General features: G+C 35.2%; 1 protein-coding gene across 6 annotated transcripts in view; it reads right to left on the reverse strand.

Annotated features, from left to right (window-relative positions):
- LOC102018715 overlaps positions 1-24,488 on the reverse strand; it is a 395,385-nt gene that overhangs the window by 204,273 nt on the left and 166,624 nt on the right. For 4 of the 6 annotated variants that reach the window (XM_005400878.2, XM_005400877.2, XM_013522868.1 and 1 more), the window contains 3 exons: positions 21,934-22,046; positions 3,368-3,426; positions 921-971 (listed from right to left, as the gene is read on the reverse strand). In XM_005400878.2, the coding sequence (XP_005400935.1) occupies positions 921-971; positions 3,368-3,426; positions 21,934-22,046 (223 nt within the window). The remainder of the gene's footprint in view (positions 1-920; positions 972-3,367; positions 3,427-21,933; positions 22,047-24,488) is intronic. The other 2 variants (XM_013522869.1, XM_005400880.2) reach the window with 2 other exon arrangements.

The following is a 24,488-nucleotide window of genomic DNA, read 5'->3' on the forward strand; positions in this document are numbered from 1 at the left end:
AGCAACAATTCCAAACCAAGTGCAGGAGCAGCATTTTCACTTGCTTCACTCCCTCACTCCCACCTTCTAATAGCCACGTGACTGTCTTCTTAAAAAAGACTGCTAATTGGTTGCCTAAACAGGTCACATTTGCCAACTGTTGAGGGTTCCATCAAAGCTTGTGGGTAAGTGTAAATTAATTCCATTGTCTCTTTTTCAAAAAAATGAAAGGTGTCGAGAAACAGACTCCGGCATTTACTGAAGTCTGGTAATGGTAATATATGAGTGACACATACTTTTACCTTGGAAATGCAAAATTACTTCTGAAAAGGCCAGTATTTTATTGAAGCTGACAGATGATGGATGGAAGGCTATAATGTACTCTGTCTCATGCAGGCTTTAAGAAAACCTCTAGCTGAAAATACATGAGAAATTGTTCTCTATCAAGAAAAATCAACGAGGCTAAGCTACAGAAGGGTACCAACATGTGGATTCTAAAGTTTCATGGAATTTTTGTGATAGAAATGGTGCAGGATTTCAAATCAAGAAGAGAATCTTAATATTGATTCATTTCAATACTTTCAGTAAAGTGTGTGTATATATGTATATGTATCCATATATATGTTATATATCCATATATATATCCATATATATGTTATATATATCCATATATGTTTCTATTTTGTTCACTGCTTTATTTTTACATTCTGTTTCACTCTGTCTCTCCATATGATTCTACTCCAGTAACACTGTTTTAAATCATTACAGTATCTCATAGGTTTACTAATTTGTTAAGTTTCAGTTTGCCTTCTTAATGGGTACTGGGGATATAGCTCCATGGTATAAGAGAAAAAAAAAAAAAAAAAAACAGTTTACCTCCGTAAAAGCAGCATGACTAAGAATTTCACAACACTATAAGATGAAAATTGAATTCTACTCACAGCTCTAACTTTACTTTGTAACTTTGAAGAAATCCACTATTCTTTCTGAACCTCAAATGAAAAGATAAAATCAAATTATCTCTAAAATTTTCTTCAACCATCATGCTCTAAAATATTTCAGATGTCTTTGCAAAAATTAGCTAGATATCACTGCAAAATTTTTCCAAGTTTCTTTAAGCCAGAAATAAATGATAGAATGTTTAGGAAAATGTACAGGATTCACATTAGCTCACTGTTTCCTGGAAAATACGTGCAATACATGTTTATCTTTGAGAATGTATAACTACCATTGATAAGACGGAATAATCTTAATTTAATAGCACCTATAAGAGACAAAGATTTCCAAATAAAACTAACTAGCTAAAAAATATTTTCAGGAAAAATACATGCAAGGGGTAAGCTGCTTCTAACAACACCAAATACTTTAGAAATAATTTTCAAATGACAGTTAATTTTTTATCTCTAAACTAGGTCTGTTTCAATTTCTTAAAAGACATATGTTATTTGTTTTCTATTTCTTCTTGTGTCACTTTTAGGATTTTTCTTCTTTCACAAAATTTATTATCTCCTCTTAGTTGAATGTAACTGGCATGAACTTACTCACATATTGTGTTATTTTCTTTTCAGTGCAGAGGATATAGAATGATACCCTCACTCTCATTGCTGATATTGGTAACTTGCATTTATCTCTATCAATCATGCTAGGAGCTTATCACTTCAAGATCTAATTTTTGGGTTTATTGGTTGGTTTACTGTTCTTCTATTTTCTATTCTACTATTTTCTATTCTTATCTTTATTTGGTATATTAATGTATCCTTTAAAAAATGTATATTCTACAGTTACTGGATGCAGCTTCCATAAATGTAAAGTTAATCACACGAATGGATGGTTTGCCCAAATCTCTTACATCTAGAATTTTCATTTGACCTTTTTTGATAGCTTCTGTTTTTACACGGGGGAGTCCTTACCATTATTAACATGTTAAGTTCTTAAATATTTATAAAAGCTGCATTCAAGCCCCTGATTGCTACTTCTAATATCCGAATATCTTTTTCTTTGGATGTAACCAGTTGAACCAATTGTAAACCCCGCAAATTATTACTTCAGGCTGGACTTTAAACTGTTTCTTTTACAAATGTACAGTTCAAGAGCCAACCAAGGATTTTTTAAAAGTTTGTATACAAACTCAAGTCTCTTCTCCCTGGGCTTCCTCTCTTGTGGGATTTTTCTAATGAGCTTCCAGTCATTCTGGCAGCCACAAACTGTCTTTTCACATCTCACACCAGCAACACTAATGGATTTTACCTAAGATTTAGCTACATAACATGGCCTAACTTGGGAAAATCTAGATAAATTAGGATGTCACACATTGTAATTTCTTTTTATTCCTCCAGTGCCTTCAAGTCTCTGTTTTATACTTTCAAATTTATAATGATGTATAATTAATAATTGAATGTATCCTAGTGAATAAGAAAACCTAAGTGTGAAATCTGCCTTTTTCTCAGAAACTCTGTTAACTTCCCACAATCCCTCACTTTTTATATTATCTTCAAATCTACTTCACAAAATCAGTAGTTTTTCATAAATTTATCAACAAATTTGCTACCCAAAGTACAAAACAATATAAGGAACCCAAGTATAATCATGAAAAAGTGTGTTTTATCATAATGAATTACAGCCCATAGCTTCTTATAAACAAACAACTGAAACATATTCAGTAATGTTTACACTGCATAAACCTAGATACCAGAAATGAGAGTTAGGTTTACTGATTAGAAAAATACTTGAAAAAAACCCCACATTTCTCCATATTCTTCTTTTTGTGGTTAGTATCTATATGCCCTCATAGGCTCATAGGCTCATAGGTTGGGATTTAGGATGTGTGAATATGGATTAACAATGTGTGATAATTGGATTCATCCACTAATTGGTTTAGTATAGTTCTGGGTGTGGGTAGTGGGAAGCACCACCCTGGGTGTGGGTGGCACCCATCATCAGTCTTGTAGCCCGGATGGAATAAAAGAGAAAGAAAGAGAGGCTCTTGCTGGCTGCTTTGCTGTTTCTTGCCTATGTGCCATGGACTGTCTCTCCTCTGCCATGCCACCCTGCCTTGGAGCCGGCCAACTATGTACTGAAACCTCTACAAACCATGAGTTAAAATGAACCTTTCCCCCTTTAACTTGTTAGCATTGAATATTTTGTCCCAACACCAAGAAAGTAACTAATATACTCCTTGCCTGAGTCCAGTTAAGTGGCAACATTTGATATTTTAGTATATGTGCTGCCAGAGGAAGCACAATGGCAATGTTTAAAAGATACATCAAAAATGTATGTTTTCATTAACTATACTTCCTTAAACCTAGATTTTAAAGTCAGCAATTACATCAACAATATCAAAACCACATATATGAATTTATACTTTTCTGGTATTATATAAAAGATATACCTTTTTTCCGGCTTTGATTCTGGTTTGAGTTTTTGTTGGTCTTTTTTCACTAAGGTTTTCTACAATAAGACAAAAGAAGAGTTGACGTTTTCACTTATAAAATTTTATTTACATTGATATTCTGTTACATAACTAAAGAGAGAAAAATACCTTTCCATTATTGTATGTCTGATAAATGTAAGCATTTATATAAATGTCTACATCTGCTCAGAGGAATAAAATTGCTGAAGGTTCTCCAGCATATTTTGGGACTCAGGAGTATAACTCCTACTAATCATTTCACTGAGCAGACACCCTTACAAAATTTATTATGCATGAGAATTAATTTATTTGTCCTCTTTTATACAAAACAGATTTAATAGCTTACTAAAAAATCAGTAAGGGGGAAACACTAGTAGAACAATAAATACCATATATTTTCTGATACTGTCACATCAATTTGGCTAAAAAATTCCTAGCTACCAAAATCACATTGATTGTAGAAATTCACCAATGGTTGTTCTTACAATCCATGTGATTTTGATAGCTAGGAATTTCTGACCCAATTATGTAATATAAAAACCACTGCTAATTCCTACCATTTGGTTTGAAACCCTGTATCATTTTTAATGTCCTTGCTTTGTTTTGTTTGTATTCTGCTGTTGCTCATTTCTTTACTATTCTCTTTAAAATAAAAAAATGAAATACAAAAAAATCACATGGATTGAACTGTGCTTCCTTCAAATTCGTATTTTAACTCCCTGACCACCTATTGTGACCTTATTTGTATAAAAGGCATTTAACAAAGTCATAAGTGCTAAGTGAGGTAATAAATCTGGGACCCTAATCCAAGAGGATTAATGTTTTGCTAAGAAGAGGAGCCGGGCATAGTGCCTCCTCCTATAATCCCAGCACTCGGGAGGCTGAGGTAGGAGGGTTGCTGAGACTTTGAAACCAGCCTGGGCTACAAAGTGAGCTCAAGACCAGCCTGAACTGCATAGCAGACCCTGTCTCAAAAAGACCAAAAATAAATAAATAAATAAATAAATAAATAAATAAATAAATAAATAGGAAGCAATACCAGAGATAAGGTCTTGGAAGGTCACAAGGAGAAGGTGGCCATTTTCAAGTCAGAGGGGTCTCAAGATAAATCAACTCTGATGACATCTTGATATCAAACTTCAAGCCTCAAGAATTGTGAGAAAGTTAATTTGCTGGGTGAGTCACCCACTCTGTGGGATTTGGTATGGCAACACTAGCAGGCTAAACCATAAAGTAGCCAGGCATGGTGGCACACTCCTCCAACCCCAGCACTTGGGAAGCTGAGGCAGGAGGATTTCTGTGAGCTTGAGGCCAGCCTGGGCTCCATAGTCAGTTCAAGACCAGCTTTACTACATAACAAGATCCTGTATCTCTCTCTCTCTCTCTCTCTCTCTCTCTCTCTCTCTCTCTCACACACACACACACACACACACACACACACACACACACACACACACATACATACACATACAAATTGAAACACAAAGTAATGGGGGGAAAACACAGTACATCTAACATGGGGCTGGGGATTTAGCTCAGCGGCACAGTGCCTGCCTGGCAAGCACAAGGTTGTGAGTTCGATTCCTAGTACCTGAAGAAAAACAAAAACACACACAGTAGATCTAACATTCACAGTATCATATCATTAACAGAAGCCATTTTGTTTTCAGAGAAAATTTTTCCATATGGCATTCAAAAGATTAGTAGAATGTACTAGCTTCAACAGCATCACTCACAATTACATAAGGGGTCCTAACAAGGGGTTTTCTTATACAATTCTTCAGTACTGATCAACAATGGCAAAAACAGTCAGGAAGTCAATTCTACATAATTTAGAGTAGCTGGGACACTGCTTCTGTGGTTATTTGGTGTGATCCAAAGGCAAAATTAATACTTAAGGCACTGACGGGTTGCCTATGTACTTTACAATCCCGCATAACCATTATTTTACATCACATAGATTCAGAAAAAATAGGAAAGAAGAATTTGTGGTTATTTTGAAAATGAATAAAATATTGGGGAACATGAGATTTTTATGAAATCTCCATCTGACTCTGAGAATTTAGTAACAAAAGGTTTCTTAGCTATTGACAATACAATGTGCACAAAATACCGCAAGTAAAATGATTCATTTTCATTTTCAGTTTGACAACTGACATCAAAAGCATCTCTTATATAAACTCCCAGGAAGTGCTAAGGTCAATATAAACATTAATTGTGAAGAAAATTATATTTACACTGTAAAAATATTCAGTATTAAGATGTAGGTGATTTTTTTTCTTTTTTTTTTTTTTTTTTTTTTTTTCGGTACCAGGAATCGAACTCATGACCTCATGCTTGCCAGGCAGGCACTGTGCCACTGAGCTAAAGCCCCAGCCCTGTAGGTGATTCTTTTAAATATATTTTGAACCACGAATCTCTCCTATAGAGTTCAACTTCATCTTGTGTTATTTCACCCTCTCAGACACAATCTTGGTTGAGTAAATTTTCTTGCACAGCACTCACAACTCCTTAAATCAAAAAATAATTTTTATCCCACAGTTATGCTAGAATATAACCAAAGCCTTACAATTTAGTTTATATCCCATCAATAGTTATTATTTGGAAGAAGCCTGGATCACATATTCTTCCTCAAAGTAAACAATCGCCTTCAAAAATAATATTGTACTTTCAAATATTTGTGTGCAACACAAAGTTAAAAATAAAGCATGCAATGAGACCTTTATTTTAACTGTTGCCCTGAAGGTGTTACATAACATATATGCAGGGCTTCAAAAACACTAATGGACCACAAAAATTAATTTTAGTCTTTCTATTCTATGCTTTTGCACGAAATAATGTGTTTAGCTTGGGGCGCACTATCCTTATGTGATACTTCTATTTATACTTGCCAACTTCATCATTTTTTCAGTTTCTTCCCTCTTGGCCAGACTAACAGAACTGGCAAGTTCTCCATAAAGAGTGTCAAATGTGAAGGCTGCTAAGTGAACAGTCTCAGACAAACATTCTTGAGGAGTTCTCCTTCTGAGATGGTCTCTGATCTTTCTCCCTTATATTCTCTTGCAACTTCATTGCTTCCACATTCTCCGTTTATGTTTATTTCTTTCTACTAACATAACTAGAAGTTAATTATTTGTTTTGTTTTGGGTCTGCTGCTTGCAAAGCCAATATCAGTTTTTGTTCTAAGGAGTCCAGACCTTTTTCTATTAGTCTTCTACATACTTATATATCCACATTTCAGTCATTCTACCTTAATGTTTCAACTCTCCTCTCTCTCTCTCTCTCTCTCTCTCTCTCTCTCTCTCTCTCTCTCTCTCTCTTTCTCTCTCTGTCTTTCTCGCCCTCTCTCTCTCTCAAAATCTTTCTCTTCATTTTCTCTAGTTACCACTACTTCTGTCAATTTCTTCAAACTCCTAGTGTCTCCATGGTAATACATCTTAGATTCATCCTAAACACTTGGCTAAAGATATAATGCATGGATAAAATTCTCCTGGAAAAATTTTTTGTAACTACCTGAATAAATTCACTTCAAATCAACTATCGGACTTCCCCTACATATTTTCTCAAGTCCCAGAACTAGATTACTTCTGGTATCTTACCAAATATTACTAATCTCAGGCTTTGTTTTAGCAAAAAAAAGCTGTCTAATCTAACAATTCTCATCTTTTTTTCTCAATTGTATAGGACTTTTTTCCTTTTGACAATCCCCTCATAGTGGAATAAGTCCTTTTATTGCTTAAACATAAATTTTTTAGATATATTTCTATTTTATTCTTACTAGTGTGAAAATTCTGGAATATACTTGCTATAAAAGGAAGCATAGTTGTTATACTATTCTCTAACGCCCCTAAATGTGGCTAAAGAGTCTTTTCTAAGTGGCAAGGAATTTTTATTGTTTTAAGCAGCTTTGTGACCCTATCACATATAAGCACATTATAAAGGTAAAAAGAAAGGTTTATTTAGAAATACATAGCTGTGAAAAACCATTACTAGTGCATATATATATGTATATATATGTATATATAAATATATATATACATATATACATACAAATACACTTTAAAACATATGACATAAACTTATCAGCTTTTCCTTCCCGGCTGGATAATTAGCACTAGTGTTTGCCCAGTGGAAGTCAGTCGTGTCACTCGCACCTTCTGTGAAGCAGCGGTGAGCCGAGTTCCTTATACTGTGACTGGGTCTAGCATGAGAAATGGCTTAAACAGAAAAATATCAATTGTTTGTACACATACAGAACCAGAAGGCAACAAACACATCTTTCTGGAATTCTTCACATGTCAATCTCTTTGCATTTTTTGAATTTGAAGTTTCCAAGAATGCAGACAAGCCGCAGAAGGGTTTTGAGGCCATATAACCAACCCTAGGAAGTTGTGATGTTCATGCGAAAGCTCGCTGCCTCTCAGTATTTGCTCACGAGCCAAGCCAGCCCCCACTCTGAAAAGTGGCCTGCAGTGTGGAATTCCCTTCACTTGTCTTTACACTGTAGGAGGTGTCCCAAACATAATGCTGCCAACTCTGTTATGGCGATGGCCTCAAAAAGCCATTCCATTGTCAGGTTTGGGATTTAGCAAATATCAGTCACTTATTTCTTCAGCCATCATGAAAAAAATAAAAACTAAAGGTATTTACTCTTTTACACAGCGGTGTTTAACCATAGTTTAGGAGGCAAACAAAGGCTGAACAGAAGGAAGGGCAAATTGCTTTACAGGACTGACTTAGTTCAAAAGACATAAGAGGACTCCTGTTTCCCAGAATATCTTCCTGCTAACAAATCATAGCACAGCAGAAACATAAATTCTAAGAAGCATAAAAATAAGAAGTATCTTAATGCATGGGTGAGTGGGTGTAAAAGTAACAGAATTCCATTCTAGCCCCAAATGACAAAACATTGAATTTACTGTTTTATGAGTTCTGGGACCCATCTTTGTCTGAGGATTATAAGGATTTCTGATGGCTTCTACCCTGTGTTTTTTGTTTTGTTTTCCTGTAGTTTGTAATTTTTTTAAAAACCCAAATGAATTTTTAGCTCATTCATACGAATTTAACCTATACGTATTTATGGTTGACATAGGACATTTCAATGTGTGCATACACTATGTGATGTTTGAATCAGGACAAAGATATCTATCTCAACAGACACTTATCACTTCTTTATGGTGAAAACATTCAAAATGTGTTCTTCCAGCTTTTGAAATACACAGTAGTCACTTCCAGTAATAACTTAGTGCCTCATTCTTACTCTCTCAGCCTCTGAGAAGCACCCATTCCACTCTCAACTACTTCGAGATCAACTTTTTTAGAGTCCACATGAGTGCAAATGAAGCCAGGACATAGGGGTATCTAGGCAGAGAGGGCACAGGTCCTGAATAATTAAAGTAATAATTAAATTAGTAATAATTTAATTATTAAATAATTAAATTAGTAATAATTAAGTTAAAGTAATAAAGTAATAATTAAAAGACAGGGCCTAAGTCAATTAGCATACCAAAACAGACTATCAGGGCCTAACAAAATACAAGAGACAAAAGAACAGGTCCACAACCAAATGACAGATCTTGGAGAAAGTAAAATACAAATAAAACTTGCTTTCTAAAATAAAGGCCTACCTGCAACCAGGAGCATCCCTAATTTCTGTCTTGTACACCAGTCCCCAAAACTGTATAAAAACCCAATAGAACTGTCAATGAGGCCTTGGTTGATCAGCTTTGTATACCTATATCTGTTTTCATGAGAAACTGCTTTGAAGATATCAATATGTAATACAACAAGCACTGTTAATTCCCTACCACTCTGTTTGTAACTCTGTAATGCCTGTACTGATCCTATGCTATTTTGTAAAATGTTGTCTGTCTGTTAGTATTTTCCTCCTTTCATTTCTAAAGTAAAAAAAAAAAAAACCAATAGACCTAAACGTCGATAGTGTCCAACCTATGGACCACCCTTCTCTGACTAGTGGAAAGCTTCTGTTTTATTCTTTCTAATGAAACTATAATTGACCATTCTGTTTATGAAATTTGTCTTTCTGTACCTGACTTATTTCACTTAACAAAATGACCTTCAGCCCCATCCCTATTGTCACAAGTGACAGGATTTCATTCTGCTTTAAGGGTGAATGATATTCTGTTGTGTACAGGTGCTGTACAATGAAATGGATGCTTAGTTGATTCTCTACCTTACCTATTGTTAATAGTGCTGCCACAAACATGAAAGTGCGGATGTCTCTTTAACACACTGATTTCATTTCTTGTGGAAATATATACAGTAGTGGAATTGCCGGATCATATGGTAGTTCTATTTTTAATTTTTGGAGGCTCTTGCATGGCAATTCCTAATGGCCTAAAGCCTGGGTCTAGCTGCAGTCCCATAGCTGAAAGACAAACACTGAACTGAGAGAATGAAACAAGGGTAGTGTAATAGTTTGTGTCTGAGTGTCTCCCCACAGCCTCATGCGGTCATGGGGCAGGCTTTTAGAGTTTGATTAGGTATGAGTGCTACACCTGCCCTGGAGAGGATAGTTTGCATATGTAAGGGAAAGAGGCTTGCTCTTCCCACTGCTTCTCCATTTTGCTCTTGTTGCTTTACTGTGTTCTGCCGCCATGAACTTTTGCCCTCTGCCACGTGCCGCTCGGCCTTGGAGCCAGCCAAGTATGGACTGAAACCTGCACAAACTGTAAGCTAAATAAACCTTTCCTTCCTTCATTTTGGGGGATCAGGTATTTTGTGTCAGCAATGAGAGAAAAGTAACCAAGACAGGTGGACCCAAGAACATCTTTCATAAAATTTGGATGCCAGAAGGCCAATAACCACAAAGCATAAACCAGGATTTAGAATTTTCCACAAAACAGAAAGAGAAGCCTGGATGGAGATGAAAAAAGTTCTTCTCGAGGAATTTCTGATAAGACTTCACATGGATTTGGGGTTTGATTTATAACTTCTCAAATGCATCACAACCTCTCTTTCCACAAAAAAATCAAAAAATTTAGAATAAAGGTGTCTCAAGTTAGTAGTACCCTACAGTGTGGTAAAAGCAGGCATCAATCATTTTTAGATGAATGAAGTTTAAACCTAGGCTTCAAAAAATTCTTGCAATAAAGTACTAAGAAAATGAGCTCAAAATGAAGAAATGCCATTAGATGTGACAAAATATCCAATCAAGGAATCAGAAAACAGTACAGTTAGAACTTTAAACTACATATATTCTACATATGGAATATAAGAATAAGTTTACACTTCTATGTGTTTAGAGAAATATATTAAAAGAATCAAAAATTATCATAGTTGACCAAATATTTTTAAAGTAAGTAGACACCCTAAAAACAAAAAACATAATCATTAATATTGGAAATTTAGTGAGTGGCAAAAGACATGAAGACACCTATAAAAAGAGACTTGATAATTTAGAAGACAAATGAAAAATGAAACAAGGTGTAGCAATGAGAGTGAGATGGATAATGATACTTGCATGAAAGATCACATGCATAATCAGAAATTTATACCTTTAATTAGAGTTTTATAAAACAATGCAAGACGGATAATACTTGAAGAGATAAAGGCAGAGTTTTGTTTTTGTTTTTAGAAATTTTGAAAGATACTGATTTTCCAATTTAGGAAGCCCAACAAAAACCAAGAACAATAAATGACAACAAAGCCACACTTACCTTATAATAAAGCGACAGAACAATAAAGAAGTTCTCCAAAGCAACATATAGACAGATTACTTTCAAAGGAAAGCAACTGGGTGAATGTTCGCCTTTTATAGCAACAGTGAGAGCCGTAAAACAAAATAATACCTTCAAAATGCCAAAAAGGCATAGACAAGAAAAAAGAAAATATAAATACACTGTCAGCTGATGTTTTCTGCAAAAGAACCCTTATTAAATGATTAAATGTACTTCTAAAGTATGTAGCTCAGGAAGGATTATCATCATACACATAATGGAAAGTAAAAAACAAAAACAAAAATGGTTGTGCATGCAAACTTAACATGATGAAACAAGACAACAATATCAAATTTGTGAGGTTAAAAATGAGAAAAGTAAACTCTAGTAGTTAAAGCAATCTACCAGGCCTTCATAGAAAGAAGAGTGAAGCTATTTCAAAGTAAAGGTATGTATTAAAATCTATGGATTAGTTACTTATGAAAAGTAAAAAGAATATAAATAGCAAGCTAGTAGAAAGACAAGAATGGAGCACCGAAGAGAAATATAAGAATCATTTTTCTAAACAAGAGAAGAAATAGAAAAATTAAAGGACAAAACAGAATTTACAAATGGAAAACACAAACCATGTAACATTCACAGGGAAGAAATAATGGTGGCCCAGAGGAAAGTCTCAATCTTATTGATCAACAGCAATATACATATAAAGTCCTAAAGAAATATAATCATAACTGCCTAATTGAAAAAGTTAAAATTTTGGCATTGTTAAGGGTTGCTACGTGTATGAAGCAACAGAAAATCACATAAACTGTTGCAGGGAGCGAGCAACTTTGCTGTTACCTAGTAAAGTTAAATATATGCCCACTGGCCAGCACAGCCAGTCCATGCCTAGTGGTGTACAGTAAACAGAGCAGCTGCTCCTAGCTAGAGGCAAATAACTGAGTCACCAATTATTGATCTTCCATTCCCCACACACCAACCCTCAGACTCCAAGACTGAAGGAATCCATATTTTGGAATCAATTATATTAAGACTCAATCATGTTTTTCATTTTTAGAATATGTTCTCATTTTGACACATGAGGATGTTGGTTGAAATAGCTTGTTCTAGAGAAACTCTTGCATAGGAGCAGTAAAAGAATGCTTATAAGACTGAGAGATATCAAAAATATATTGTCAAAGAAAAAAGACAACAAAGACATTATAGTTCTATTTGCATAAAGTTTAAAACAAGAAAACTAAACACTGCACTAATCGGCATATCTGTACATGTGTAAGAAAAAGCAAGAGAATAAGTGATACAAAATGAATAAAATTGCTTTTCCAGATATGAGGGGAAGGACAGACACATACTCTTCTATTCCTTAAGCTTGTGAGTCATTATCTTAGTATTATTGGTATATAGTACATATTTTCATATGACTAATATATAGAACATTAAATGAGTTTAAAACAACATGGCAGAAATATTCCTTGAGCTTTAAGTGATCATCCCATTTTTGATAAAAAAGATTTGGGAATATGATAACTTCCTAAGAGCTACATAGCTCCATATCACTCCTGTGGTTCGTATGTGTTTTTTAAACTCAAAGATTGAAGGATACCATGGGATGGAAAAGCTGCTGACAGATATGAGTTATATTATTCTGATGCTTTAAACTCTAGCAGTCTATAAATACCTGTGACTTTTTTTACTAGCTGAAATTAAAGCTTCATACCTAAAAGGACAGACTGAAGAAGTGATCCATTTATGATGAGGGGGAATTTTAATATGCTTGCATTCATGCTGGTGTTGAAGTTGATGCTTGAATATATATAGGATGATTACTGCTTTCAAATATTTCCTTTTTTAGTTTTAAGGTTGCCACCTGGGAAGTTCATTTATTATCAAACAATCCAACTATAAACTGGAAGATATTTCAAAATTTTAAATCATTCTTTTTATTTGAAAGTTCTTGAGGGTTAAATTTGAATTTGAAGCTATTCTAAATGGAAATTTGTTTCCTGTGTGATTTATACACTATATGGGAGGTCTGAGACGACATCACAAAACTAACAAATTGTTATAATGAAAAACTAGAACCTACTGTGCCTCCTATACACTATCTGCAATCTTCACTCATTCTCTGCAGAGTACATATTTTATCTTATTTCCTACTTTTTCTGAGGAAATTGAAAAGTTCAGTATCCTTACCTTGATTATACTAGTTGGAGGTTGCCATGATAATTTTCCCAGGCATACTTTGAGATTCACTACAATGCTATTTCATTATTTGGGAATGTGTATTTTTTATATCTTTGGTTATAATCTCACTTGTCTTTTATGAGGAAATACATCCCTATCCTACCATGTAATTAAATTCATCATTGGATAGCTGCACATCTGGTAAGTGCTAGGAAAATAAAAGGTTAAAGGGAACAGTTAGTGCTTGAATTTTTTTACATTTTGGCCAGTTTTGCGTGCTTGTATCTGTCATCTGAGCAGCTGATGTGAAGACAACAGTACACAATATAACAACCGTTGGTGAGTCCTACCATCCTGTCTAGTGAGACTCTGTGTTGTCTGTAATGTTTTTTTTTTTAATTATTACTTTCTTATTCTCTTTAATGGCTTGATCAATCTTCCAGTCTTGATTCTGGTAACCTGAGCAATTTTGCTGAAGATACCAATATGTAATATAACAACCACTATTGATCCCTATCATTTGGTTTGAAACCCTTCATCATTTTTTTTTATTTTCTTTTAAAGAGAGTGGTAAATGAGAAGCAAACAAACAAAGAAATAGAACAGTAGCAGCATACCAGTATCACAAAGGTAAACAAATCAAAGCAAGAACATTCAAAGTGATACAGGGTCTCAAGACAAAATAATATGAATCAACAGTGGTTGTTACATTACATATCGCTATCCTCAACTACATTGCTCAGATTACCAGATATAAGAATGAAAGATTGCTCAAACCATTATAGGGAATAAGAAAATAATTCTTTGATAAAACAGTAGAGATAATACTGAGTTTCACTAGACAAGATGGTAGGAGTTCAACATTGTAATTCCATTGTATATCCTTACCTTCAAATCAGTTGCTCAGACCAACAGACACAAGCATGTACAATTGATCAGAACATAAAAAGTTGTAATCATTAACTGTTCATTTCAATACACCATCAGACATCAGCAATACAGTTATCGCAGCTATTCATATATATATACATATATATACATATATATATTATTCTTTTGTTCTTTTTTCTTCTTTCCCTCATCCCAGTCGTTCCTTCCCTTGAGCAATTTCTTTCCCTTTCCTGTCATCTAGTGTACATTTTGAGTTTTACCTAGTCTTTCAGGTTCCTACACCAAGGAGACAATATGATGTTTACCCATCTGGGTCCAATTTATTTCACTTATGAGTATGGTCTCTAGTTGCATCTATTTACCTACAAAAGCCTCGAGATTATCTTTTTTAATAGCTGAGTAATACTCCATTGTATAAAATTACCACATCTTTTTTATCCATTTCTCAGTGGATGGGCATCTGCATTGTTTCCATATATAACAAATTGTGCTGTTATAAACATGGCTGCACGTATATCGCTGTGGTATGATGTCTAATTCTTCTGGGAAAATACCCAGAAGGGGAATAGCTGGTTAAATGGGACTTCTAATCTTAGTTTTGTGAGGAATCTCCAAACTGATTTCCACAGTGGTTTCACCAATCTACACTCCCACCAGCATGGGTTCCTGTCTCCCCACAGCCTCTTCAGCATTTGTTATTGATTGATGCCTTGATGATAGCCGTTCTTTCTGGGGTGAGATGGAATCTCAGTGTTGTTTTAATTTACATTTCTCAAATGACTAATGACATTGAACATTTTTTCATGTATTTATTCGCCATTAGTATCTCTTCATTAGAGAAGTATGTATTCATCTCACATGCCCATTTTTGGATTTGGTCTTTGAATTTGGGGGGCCTGATTTTTAAAAATTCTTTATATGTCCTAGATAGAAGTCCTTTGCCCGAGGGACAGTTGGCTAAAAATTTTTCCCAATTCGTGGGTTTTCTTTTTACTTTATTGGTGATTTCTTTAGATGTGCAAAAACTTTTCAATTAGATGAGATCCCAGCTGTTGATTCTTTGAAGTATTTCCCATGCAGTTTGATTTTTGTTCATGAACTCTCTGCCTACCCCAACGTCATCAAGATTTTTACCTACTTTCTCTTCCAATAAATTTAGTGTTTCTTTATATCTTTGATCCATTTTGACTTTAATTTAGTGCATAGTGAAAGACATTGGTCTAGTTTTAGTCTTTAGCATGTGGAAAGCCAGTTTTTCCAGCACCATTTATTAAAGAGGCTGTCTTCCTTCCACTGAACATGTTTGGCCCCTTTGTCAAAGATAAGGTGACTGAGTGTGTTTGTAATTGTATCTGTATCTTCTAATCTGTTCCCTTGATCTTCAGGTCTGTTAACCCCATATCATTTTTAATGTCCTTGCTTTGTTTCATTTATATTTTGCTATTGTTCTTTTTTTACTACACTCTTTAAAATAAAAAAATAAAAGGTTAACTTGTATAAAAGATTACTACTTTAAAAAGCAACAATATTACAGGGAAATATCTAAAACAATGCTTCTGAAATTTTAATGGGCTTGTAAATCATAACAGATCCTCTGATTCCATAGGAAAGTGTATACTTCTAACAAATTTCTAGGTGACAACAGTGTGAGTGATTCCTGGACCCCACCCAGAATAGAAAGGGCCCAAAGGACATTTTCACACTCCTCCAGGAATCCTAAAATTGGCCTCTTACATTTGAACTAAACCAGTAGAGAACTGAATACCAAGATGATATAGTTCCCACATCACCTCCACTATAACAGTCCACACCTCCAAACCCCTCACCCTATAAAAAATTTTCATCAAATTGTGCTTTTGTCTTATGATTAAAAGGCGCTCATTATTTATTTATTATTACATTTTGTGAAAATACTTTGAGTACGTGGTTCACTACATTTATTTCACACTTCATTATCTACTACATGGTAGATTTTTCTGGTTTGCTTTCATTTTATGAGAACACTCTGAATCAAGTCACTAACCTTATGTGTTGCTATATGAGCTGCTAAAATGTACCTTGCTAAATCTGTGATTTACTTATGGCAATTATCTAATAGACCAAATAAGGAATTTGTATACTTAACAAAATGGGTTTCTTCCTCCTCACTAGCAATCAAAAAAGGGTCCTCTAAGGAGTGCTGGAGTGTCACAGTCCATGATGGTGGCATGGAGCAAAGGGATGAAAGATTACTCAAAGGTTACTCAAAGTCCATGTCCAATACTCCAAGAGGACCCAGAGGAGGGTTGTGGGATGTGTGTGTGTGTGTGTGTGTGTGTGTGTGTGTGTCCCTGACTTCTCCATCCTCTTTCAATAACTACTCCTACTTATTACTCTCACTACTGCTGTTACAAGTCTACAACTCTTTATGTGAGACCTTGAAACTTTAAAAGCTCAGAAAAACAACAAATTTTTCGTAACACATATGAAGGCAAAATTTGACTCAGCTGGTTTTTGATGGCAAAACTTTGCTTAAACCAACCCATACAAGGCCAACGGAATGGCCTCTACCTCCCACTTAAAGAGAACATTCACGTGCTTTGCTGCAAATATTAACTTAATTACAGGTTTGACTACAGATACGCTTATCTTCCTATTCTTCTAAATTTCAAACTTTCCTGAATTTCTAAAATGGTGTGGTCCCAAGAGTTCCAAGAAATGGTTGCAAACCTGTAGTAATACTATAAGCTATAATTATTACTGCTGCTACTGTTCCTGATGGAAAATTGTGGCTTTGAGTAGCTCTCTGTTTGTTATCCCAAATCATTCTAACATCTCATTAGACTACAGGTGAATAACTGAAAAGAATTATTTTGCCTAATTCATCTATTGTTTAATTAATACACAATATTTTAGAAGGATTTTTTCCTGATCATTTAAAAAAAGAAAATTATACTCAGTCTACGTCAATACAATAGTAGCAGCCACAATAATATGCAAAATTTATGGCCACAACCCTGACTCCCAATGCATTTTTTTTATGTAATTATTATTACTATTGAAGTGTTCATTCATATTCAACATCCATGTCTGGTGCATTGTGTTTGATGAAAACAAGCTAATTAGTGCTAAACCTTCCCTAGTTCATAAATTTATTCCTAAGAACATTAAAAGGAAGTCAAGTGAGACATGTTCAGTAACAGATGTTTGCCTTTTTTGGCTGCCTTTTTACAGTTTGTTCTCTATCATTACTTTTTAAGAAATTTAGTTAATGTTCCTCTACTAAAGAACAAGTGTACTTAGCTTCCCAAGAGGTGGTGGTGTTGCGGGGGGAGACAGGGATTCCCCAGGGCAGGTACGGTCTGTTCATTTCCTTAACCTAATATCTGCTAAAATGCTTTCTGTGCTCAAATTCCATGCTTTCATTCAGGTTTTGGAAACAATTACCCTCTAGCTTATCTCAAGAATGCTTATGTTCCCTGCAACTGCAGAACTAGAACTACTGTCAACTCTGTTATTTATACATACGGGCCACAAGCTCCTCAAGTGTCTTTCCCACCTAAGGAGATCTCAGAACAAAGGGGCATTTCTGATAGAGAACTGGGTTGAATCTTTTGGTTTCTACAGTAAAGAAATGATGCAAAGTGACTACTAAAAGTAAAATTCCAATGATCTTTTATAATAAAAAAAATGAGAAACATTCACTAAGGTTTTTCTCTAAAAAAATTAAATTGTACCAAAATACAAATGTGAAATCTTATTAACTTACCTACCTTGCCACGCTTGAAAATCATTTACTGTGGATGAGGCTACAATATTATTAGGTGACAGCACCCAAGAAAATCCAAGCAACCTTATAATCCACATCGTGCATTTGCTAAGAGTTCTCTGTTCTAAATCTTTGAGAGAATAGTCGAATATGTATATTGACCTATTCATTGCTAAATCTTTGAGAGAATAGTCGAATATGTATATTGACCTATTCATTGCCAGGCACGGTGGTGCATGCCTATAATCCCAGCACCCAGGAGGCTGAAGTAGGAGCATCACTGTGAGTTTGAGACCAGCCTGGGCTACAAAGTGAGCTCAAGCCCGACCTGAACTGCATAGCGAGACCCTGTCTCAAAAAGACGACAACAACAACAAAAAAAAAGGAATTTGGCATGGGTACTTCCTTTATTTTTCCCAAAAAATATCTTCTTAACTAGAATACGTGTAGAAATATCTGTCTAGAAGGAAAGATGCAATGAAATAAAATAAGTGATCATAATAAAAACTTACTTCAGTCAAAGTTGATACTGCTGTAAGACCACAGGAGTATTGAAACGTGGGCCTTTAAATTAAGCATATTTTTTCACAGTAAATAACTATGCCGGGGCTGGGGATTTAGCTCAGCGGCAAAGCGCCTGCCTGGCAAGTGCAAGGTCATGAGTTCAGTTCCCGGTACCGGAAAAAAAAAAAAAAAATATCTATGCCATTGTGTCATAAAGATGTAAAACTTTATTACGTCATAGAAAAAGAAATATGCATTTCAAGTTAAAATTGAAAGTTTGAAGATAATGGATAATATTGGAGAACACAACCCCATATACTAATATCAAAAAATGAACAAAAAAATAGGTAAGACTAAATGGCTAAGGTGCTGTTTCAAAATCCCAAAGCAATCCTAGTCACTTAACTATTCATTCAGGACTTGAGTTAGTCACAAGCACACTACAGGACTTTTTTTAAAAAAAGTAATTTAGGGGCTGGGGATTTAGCTCAGCGGCAAAGCACCTGCCTGGCAAGCGCAAGGTCGTGAGTTCAGTTCCCGGTACCGGAGAAAAACAAAAAAAAAAAAAAAAAAATTAAAAAGTAATTTAATTATCATTTAATTAAATTAAAAGTAATTTAATTTTAAGTAAATTTAATTTTAAAAGTTATTTTTTTTTAATTTTTTAAAAGTAATTTTAATTTTTTAATTTTCAGTAATTAGGAAAACATCTGAACAAACAGAAATTTTAAACATAGAAGTAGAGATGATTTGAGCTAATTCATAGAAAAATCCGATGATCATCTTTCATCAAATATAAGTTATAGTGAGAAAATCAAGTGATGAAAATAATTACAACAACTCCTCTAACATTTTATTTTGAAAGTGAGAAGAAAAGAGCAGAGAGAAGACGAGATGATGTAGGAAATCTTTTGTATTTATGTAGGAAAAGAAATGTGCGCGTATGTTTCACATAATAAAAGTGACTTTACTACTCTTCATTATGCAAACAAAATCCTTCAAGTGTCACAATTTTGTGACAGTATACTTTGGTAAAGAATTATAAAAGGACATTGACACTTCCAGTTGAAAAGAAAAAGATCTCCTTAGATTCTTTATAATTCTTATTTTTACTGACATGGTTCCGGAACATTCTCCAAAGAAAAATGCTAAGGTATTTCATTGGTTAAAAGAAACCCATTTTGTGGTCCTAGAATGTAATGAAAACTACTTTCATGGACTCTATTTTTGATAAGGATATATAGGCATTAGAATTACAGATCCCACTCGCTAGCGATGACAGTGTAGTCATACACTATGTTTAATAAATACATTCTGAAAATAGCAAGTTGGTGAATATGTCCCAAAAAGAGTTGGTATAACTGGTAGAATTTTAAGAAATATAATTTTTTTGCCTGAATTCATATAATTTTCCTTATCATCCATATAATTTCCCTATATAAAAAGGATAGCAATAGTTTAGTTTTACTAAATTTGATTCATAAAGAACTTAACAACATAATCTAAGTATGAATGACATAATTTTAAAATTTTGGTTCACAGGAAAATACAAAAAACAACATTTTTTAAATGATACATTAAGAACTATTTAATAGATGGAGGAAATGTAGTATATTTCTGCTGTCTTATGATGTTCTTGGCTGAACTGTGTCCTCCCAAAATCCACATGTGAAGATTCTGATCCTAAGTGTGAATTCACTTAGAGATAGGGCCTTTAAGGAGCTAATCAAGCCCCGTTGAAAGCATAAGGATGAAGCTCTAGTCCAACAGGACTGATGTCCTTGTCGAAAGAGAGACAGAAAACAAGAGGAAGAGCAAGGATGCGTGCTTCCAGAGGAAGGGGCATGCAAGGACACAGACACAGTGCAAAGGTATCTGTCTGCAAACCAAGTACTCTCAGGAGAAACTAATTCTGGCAGCAACTTAATCTTTGACTCTCAGCCTCCAGAACTGTGAGAAAATTGATTTTTCTTATTTCATCCTTCAAATCTGTGATATTTTGTTATGGCACCAAGTGGCAAGTCAAGAAAAAAGGCAGTGATATGAAAAGATGAAAAGAAAAAGATAAAAAAATGAGACAGACACATTTAAACACAGAACACACGAGAGATGTGAGAAACCCAGACAGAAACCATACACAGACACTATAAACAGAAAGCTATGAAATAGAAGCTTTATTGTCTTTTGAGAAATTGTTGCTAAAGAAGTCAGAATACATCAGTTTCTTCTAGTATGTGTATTTACAAATAAATAAATAAAGCCCCAATTCTACTTTCAGGCCACAGGTTCACTGGGCCTCATTTACAGACTTCATTCAAAAACACCCTCACTGAGTGAGTCATTGTGGTGGATTGACAACTGGTGGTCAACTTGTAACACCCAGCTGGACTGAATGAGCATGGGGCTGTGTATGGGAGGCCCCTCCCTCGGATTGTTGCCAACAAGGTAAAAAGGAGAACTGGAGAGGAAGAAGTGGAGCTGTTGGTTCTCTGGAGGAGTTTGTCATGCTGGCTTTCCTACTATGAACTCGGTTCATCGTCAAAGGAGCTCAGGACCTTGATATCACAGAGACTGGCTACAGTTCACTTTGGGGGAGCCCTGGTCCTTACTTTGAGCTTTGCTTCCTGGCTCCAGAAGGAAAGATGGTGCTCTGTTCAGTGTTCTGAAGAAGCTTGTCACGCTGGCTTTCCTGATATGAACTCGACTATTCTCATCATCAGAGGAGCTCGGGACCTTGCTGTTGCTGTGGATGCCTGTGGTACTTTTCGGAGGAGCTCTGGTCCTTACTTTGACCATCACATCCTGGCTCCAGTGCAGATCCCCCAGCCTACTGACACAGATCCTTCATCCCACTGGCACAGACTTTCTAGCTTCCACCACTGACCTTGGGAACTTCTTAGCACAGATCTGTGACACAGTCCTGCATGAGACATTGTCATGGGCTCTTGGCCTCCAGTTGGACCTGTGGGGGGCATTGTTATGGGCTCTAGGTTTTCAGCTGGACTTATTCAGAACATTGCCATGGGATCCAAGCCCTCAGTTGGATTCTTTTGGTCTTTAGTTTGCGGAGAGATTTTCTGCACTCTTTTGTGCTTGACTCTTTGGGTGACTACTATAAAATAATCCTATAAATTATGTGTCCTGCATGGTATTGTTTCATTTGCAAATCCTAACTACAACAGCCATGAAATTGACTATGGATTTCTTTTAATTCTTCCATTACCATGCTTCTAATCTCTTCATTCTCCACAAGCCTCCATTACCCATTTTGCTAGTCCATGTAGTAATTCAAAAACAGTTGCTATACTATCATATTTGAACCAAGCCATGTGATGGTCACTTTAACCAATGCTCATTGAATAAAAAATAATACACACATTTTGCATTAAGACTTACACAAAACATAAGAGAACTAAAATACTGTGAGATGTATATCAGTAGAAAATGGTCTTAGGAATGAAACAGGTACATAGTAAAATCTCATGTTTTCATTGAAATTAACCCAATATTTTGCTAGATTCAGTTTTATAAATACTTACGGTCCAAGAGTCTTGAAACATTCTTGATGCCCCAGAGAGACTCCAACTGGAGACATGAGACAAATGGAAAGACTTTCTTGACACGAATCTTCTCCAATCATCAAATGGTTTGTCTGTTAGAAATATCAATGCAGTTTAAAAGAATATTTGTCTAGAAAAGAGTACACACCAATCATATGGTTTAATGTTACACAGAGGGAAGCAAATCACTTTTATGAGCTCAGCATTCTGTGTTACAATCACATTTTGTCATCTCATCACTGACAAATGAAGAAGTGATAGCATTGTATAAAGACAGGCTTCAATTCATTGGCTCCTTCGCACAATGAAGCTCTCATGTTTTTATTACATACAATGTGCCCATCAGAAAGCTAATAGGTTTATTCCTCTCTTCTCTTCAAGATCATTGACTTCTGTTTAAAAGGAAGGTTAAAGCAAAATCATATTTGCAAATAGCACTTATGAAAATGAAAGGAAAACTTATTTACTATATAAGCACTTTAAAACAAAATTCAGAATTATTATGAAGGCACAAGCTTTGAAGTTGCAAAGTAAATGGACTTATTCAAAGTTTTAAGGTAAGTACTGAAAGAGCAAAAGGTTAGCCAGCAGATACTCCATATTTCTTCTCACTTGTGGTGGTTGTCTCATAGGATTTCTGCAGTAACTTTTTTTTCATTGTGGGGAGGTTTAAAACTTACAGGTCCAGAGCCAGGCATGGTGGTGCGTGCCTATAATCTCAGCACTCCGGGAGGCCAAGGCAAGTGCAAGTGTGAGCCTAGCCTGAGAAATTGAGCAATTTAGCAAGACTCTATCCCCAAGGAAAAAATAAAAAGGCATAGGACGTTAGCTCATGATGAAAGCCCTGTGTTCAATCCCCAGTACTCCCCCAAAAAAGAGATTTAGTTGTCTGATTATTTCTCAGAAATACTAATTGTGTTAAAAAGAGAAAACTTTAATTCAATCCTGCCATCCAAATGAATTAAACTATTTTCAAATTTTCCCTCTAATACCTCTTCATATACGTATATTTTCCTGAAACATTCAATTTAATAGAGTTGTTCATGGACTGGTTAATTTCATAGACTATAGAAAAAACTCAGAAGTAATTCATTCTAGCATTTACTTGGTTCAATTTATTTATAGTATCATAAGTTAGGTGTCCTACAGAGAGATAAAGAAGTAACATAAAACCATGAAAATGTGTTTTATTAGATATATTCCAATAAATACACACACATCCTACCACATTTTAATTCTATATGTATTTCTCCCATTCAGTCAAAAGAGTCTCTGTCCTTAATCAAAAAAGCAAAATCTCTAGAAAATGCACCATAACAAATCATATACTTCAATCAAACTCTGAGGGAAGAAGTGAAATTCTTTAATGAAAGCAAATGCCAATAGTAAGGAGCTTGTAAAGACCTGAGAATATTAGTATCTGAGAAGATGATAGCAAGGGAAAAGCCACACAATTTATATTTTAATTGGGGACCTTTATAAGCCCAAGAAGGTATAAAAGAATAACCCAGGAGTTATTAAAGGTATATTAACCCTCACATGATTATGAAGCTTTCTTGATTAATTCAAAGCATTATCCAACTCACAAGCGTTATGCCTGACACCCCTACTTCCCTTAATGTACTTCCACAATAAGCATTCTCACATATTTTAGATAGTTGTGCTTCTCTCTCCAATCTGCCTTGTAAATTAGTAAACTCTTCAGGGGCAAGGACAGTGTCTTACCTGGCATGGTTCTGTGTTTCTGATTCATTAGTAATGTGAGTAAAGTAGCTACGTAAACAGTCTAAGAATTGCTCTCAAGAGGTTAAATCTCACAGGCAAAGCAGGGATCTTCCTGATCACTGCAGAACACAAAGCTATACAACTTATTTTTACAACAGAGTCCACAGCATTTCCAGATATTTTATCTTGTTTACCCACAAAACAGGCTCAGGCGGTCAAGAAGACCATGCATTATTTTTTCCGGTATATAGGTATCACACTAGAAAATATAGCTATAACTTTTCCACTTCAGAAAGCCGTAAAGCCTCCAGTAAAGCCCTGAAGGTAATCATTCACACCCTGATGTATGCTAATGACTCCCTCCTCAGAAGACAAGCCCACAAGGTGACACGCAACAAATTCAAGTTTACGCCACTAAGTCGGTCGAAAGTTACACGCTCAGAGTTCGAAGAAAATCAAGGTCATATTTCAAACTAAATCTTCACACAACCTTCCCAGAGTCAACGGCCTTCACAGACAATGCCAAGGAAAAGTAGATTCTCAATTCCAGATGCATGTGCAGGCAAGTGCTCATGGGAACAAGAACAGGCCGCATGCTGGTGGGTGAGAAAATAAAAACGTTGGTAGTCCTACTTGTCAGCCAGCAGGACAGAATAAAATAGTGTTAGATTTAAATAGCTGGGAAAATGCAATACTAAGAATTGGAAAGAAACTAAAATAGTTACATTGGTTTAACAAGGAGTCAATTAAATAGCAGTTATTCTCGAACACTGAAAAATAGTTTTTATTAAATGACTGCTCACAGTGTT

The sequence above is a fragment of the Chinchilla lanigera genome, unplaced genomic scaffold (assembly GCF_000276665.1).
Source record: "Chinchilla lanigera isolate Chin_1 unplaced genomic scaffold, ChiLan1.0 scaffold00070, whole genome shotgun sequence".
Lineage (NCBI taxonomy): Eukaryota > Metazoa > Chordata > Mammalia > Rodentia > Chinchillidae > Chinchilla > Chinchilla lanigera.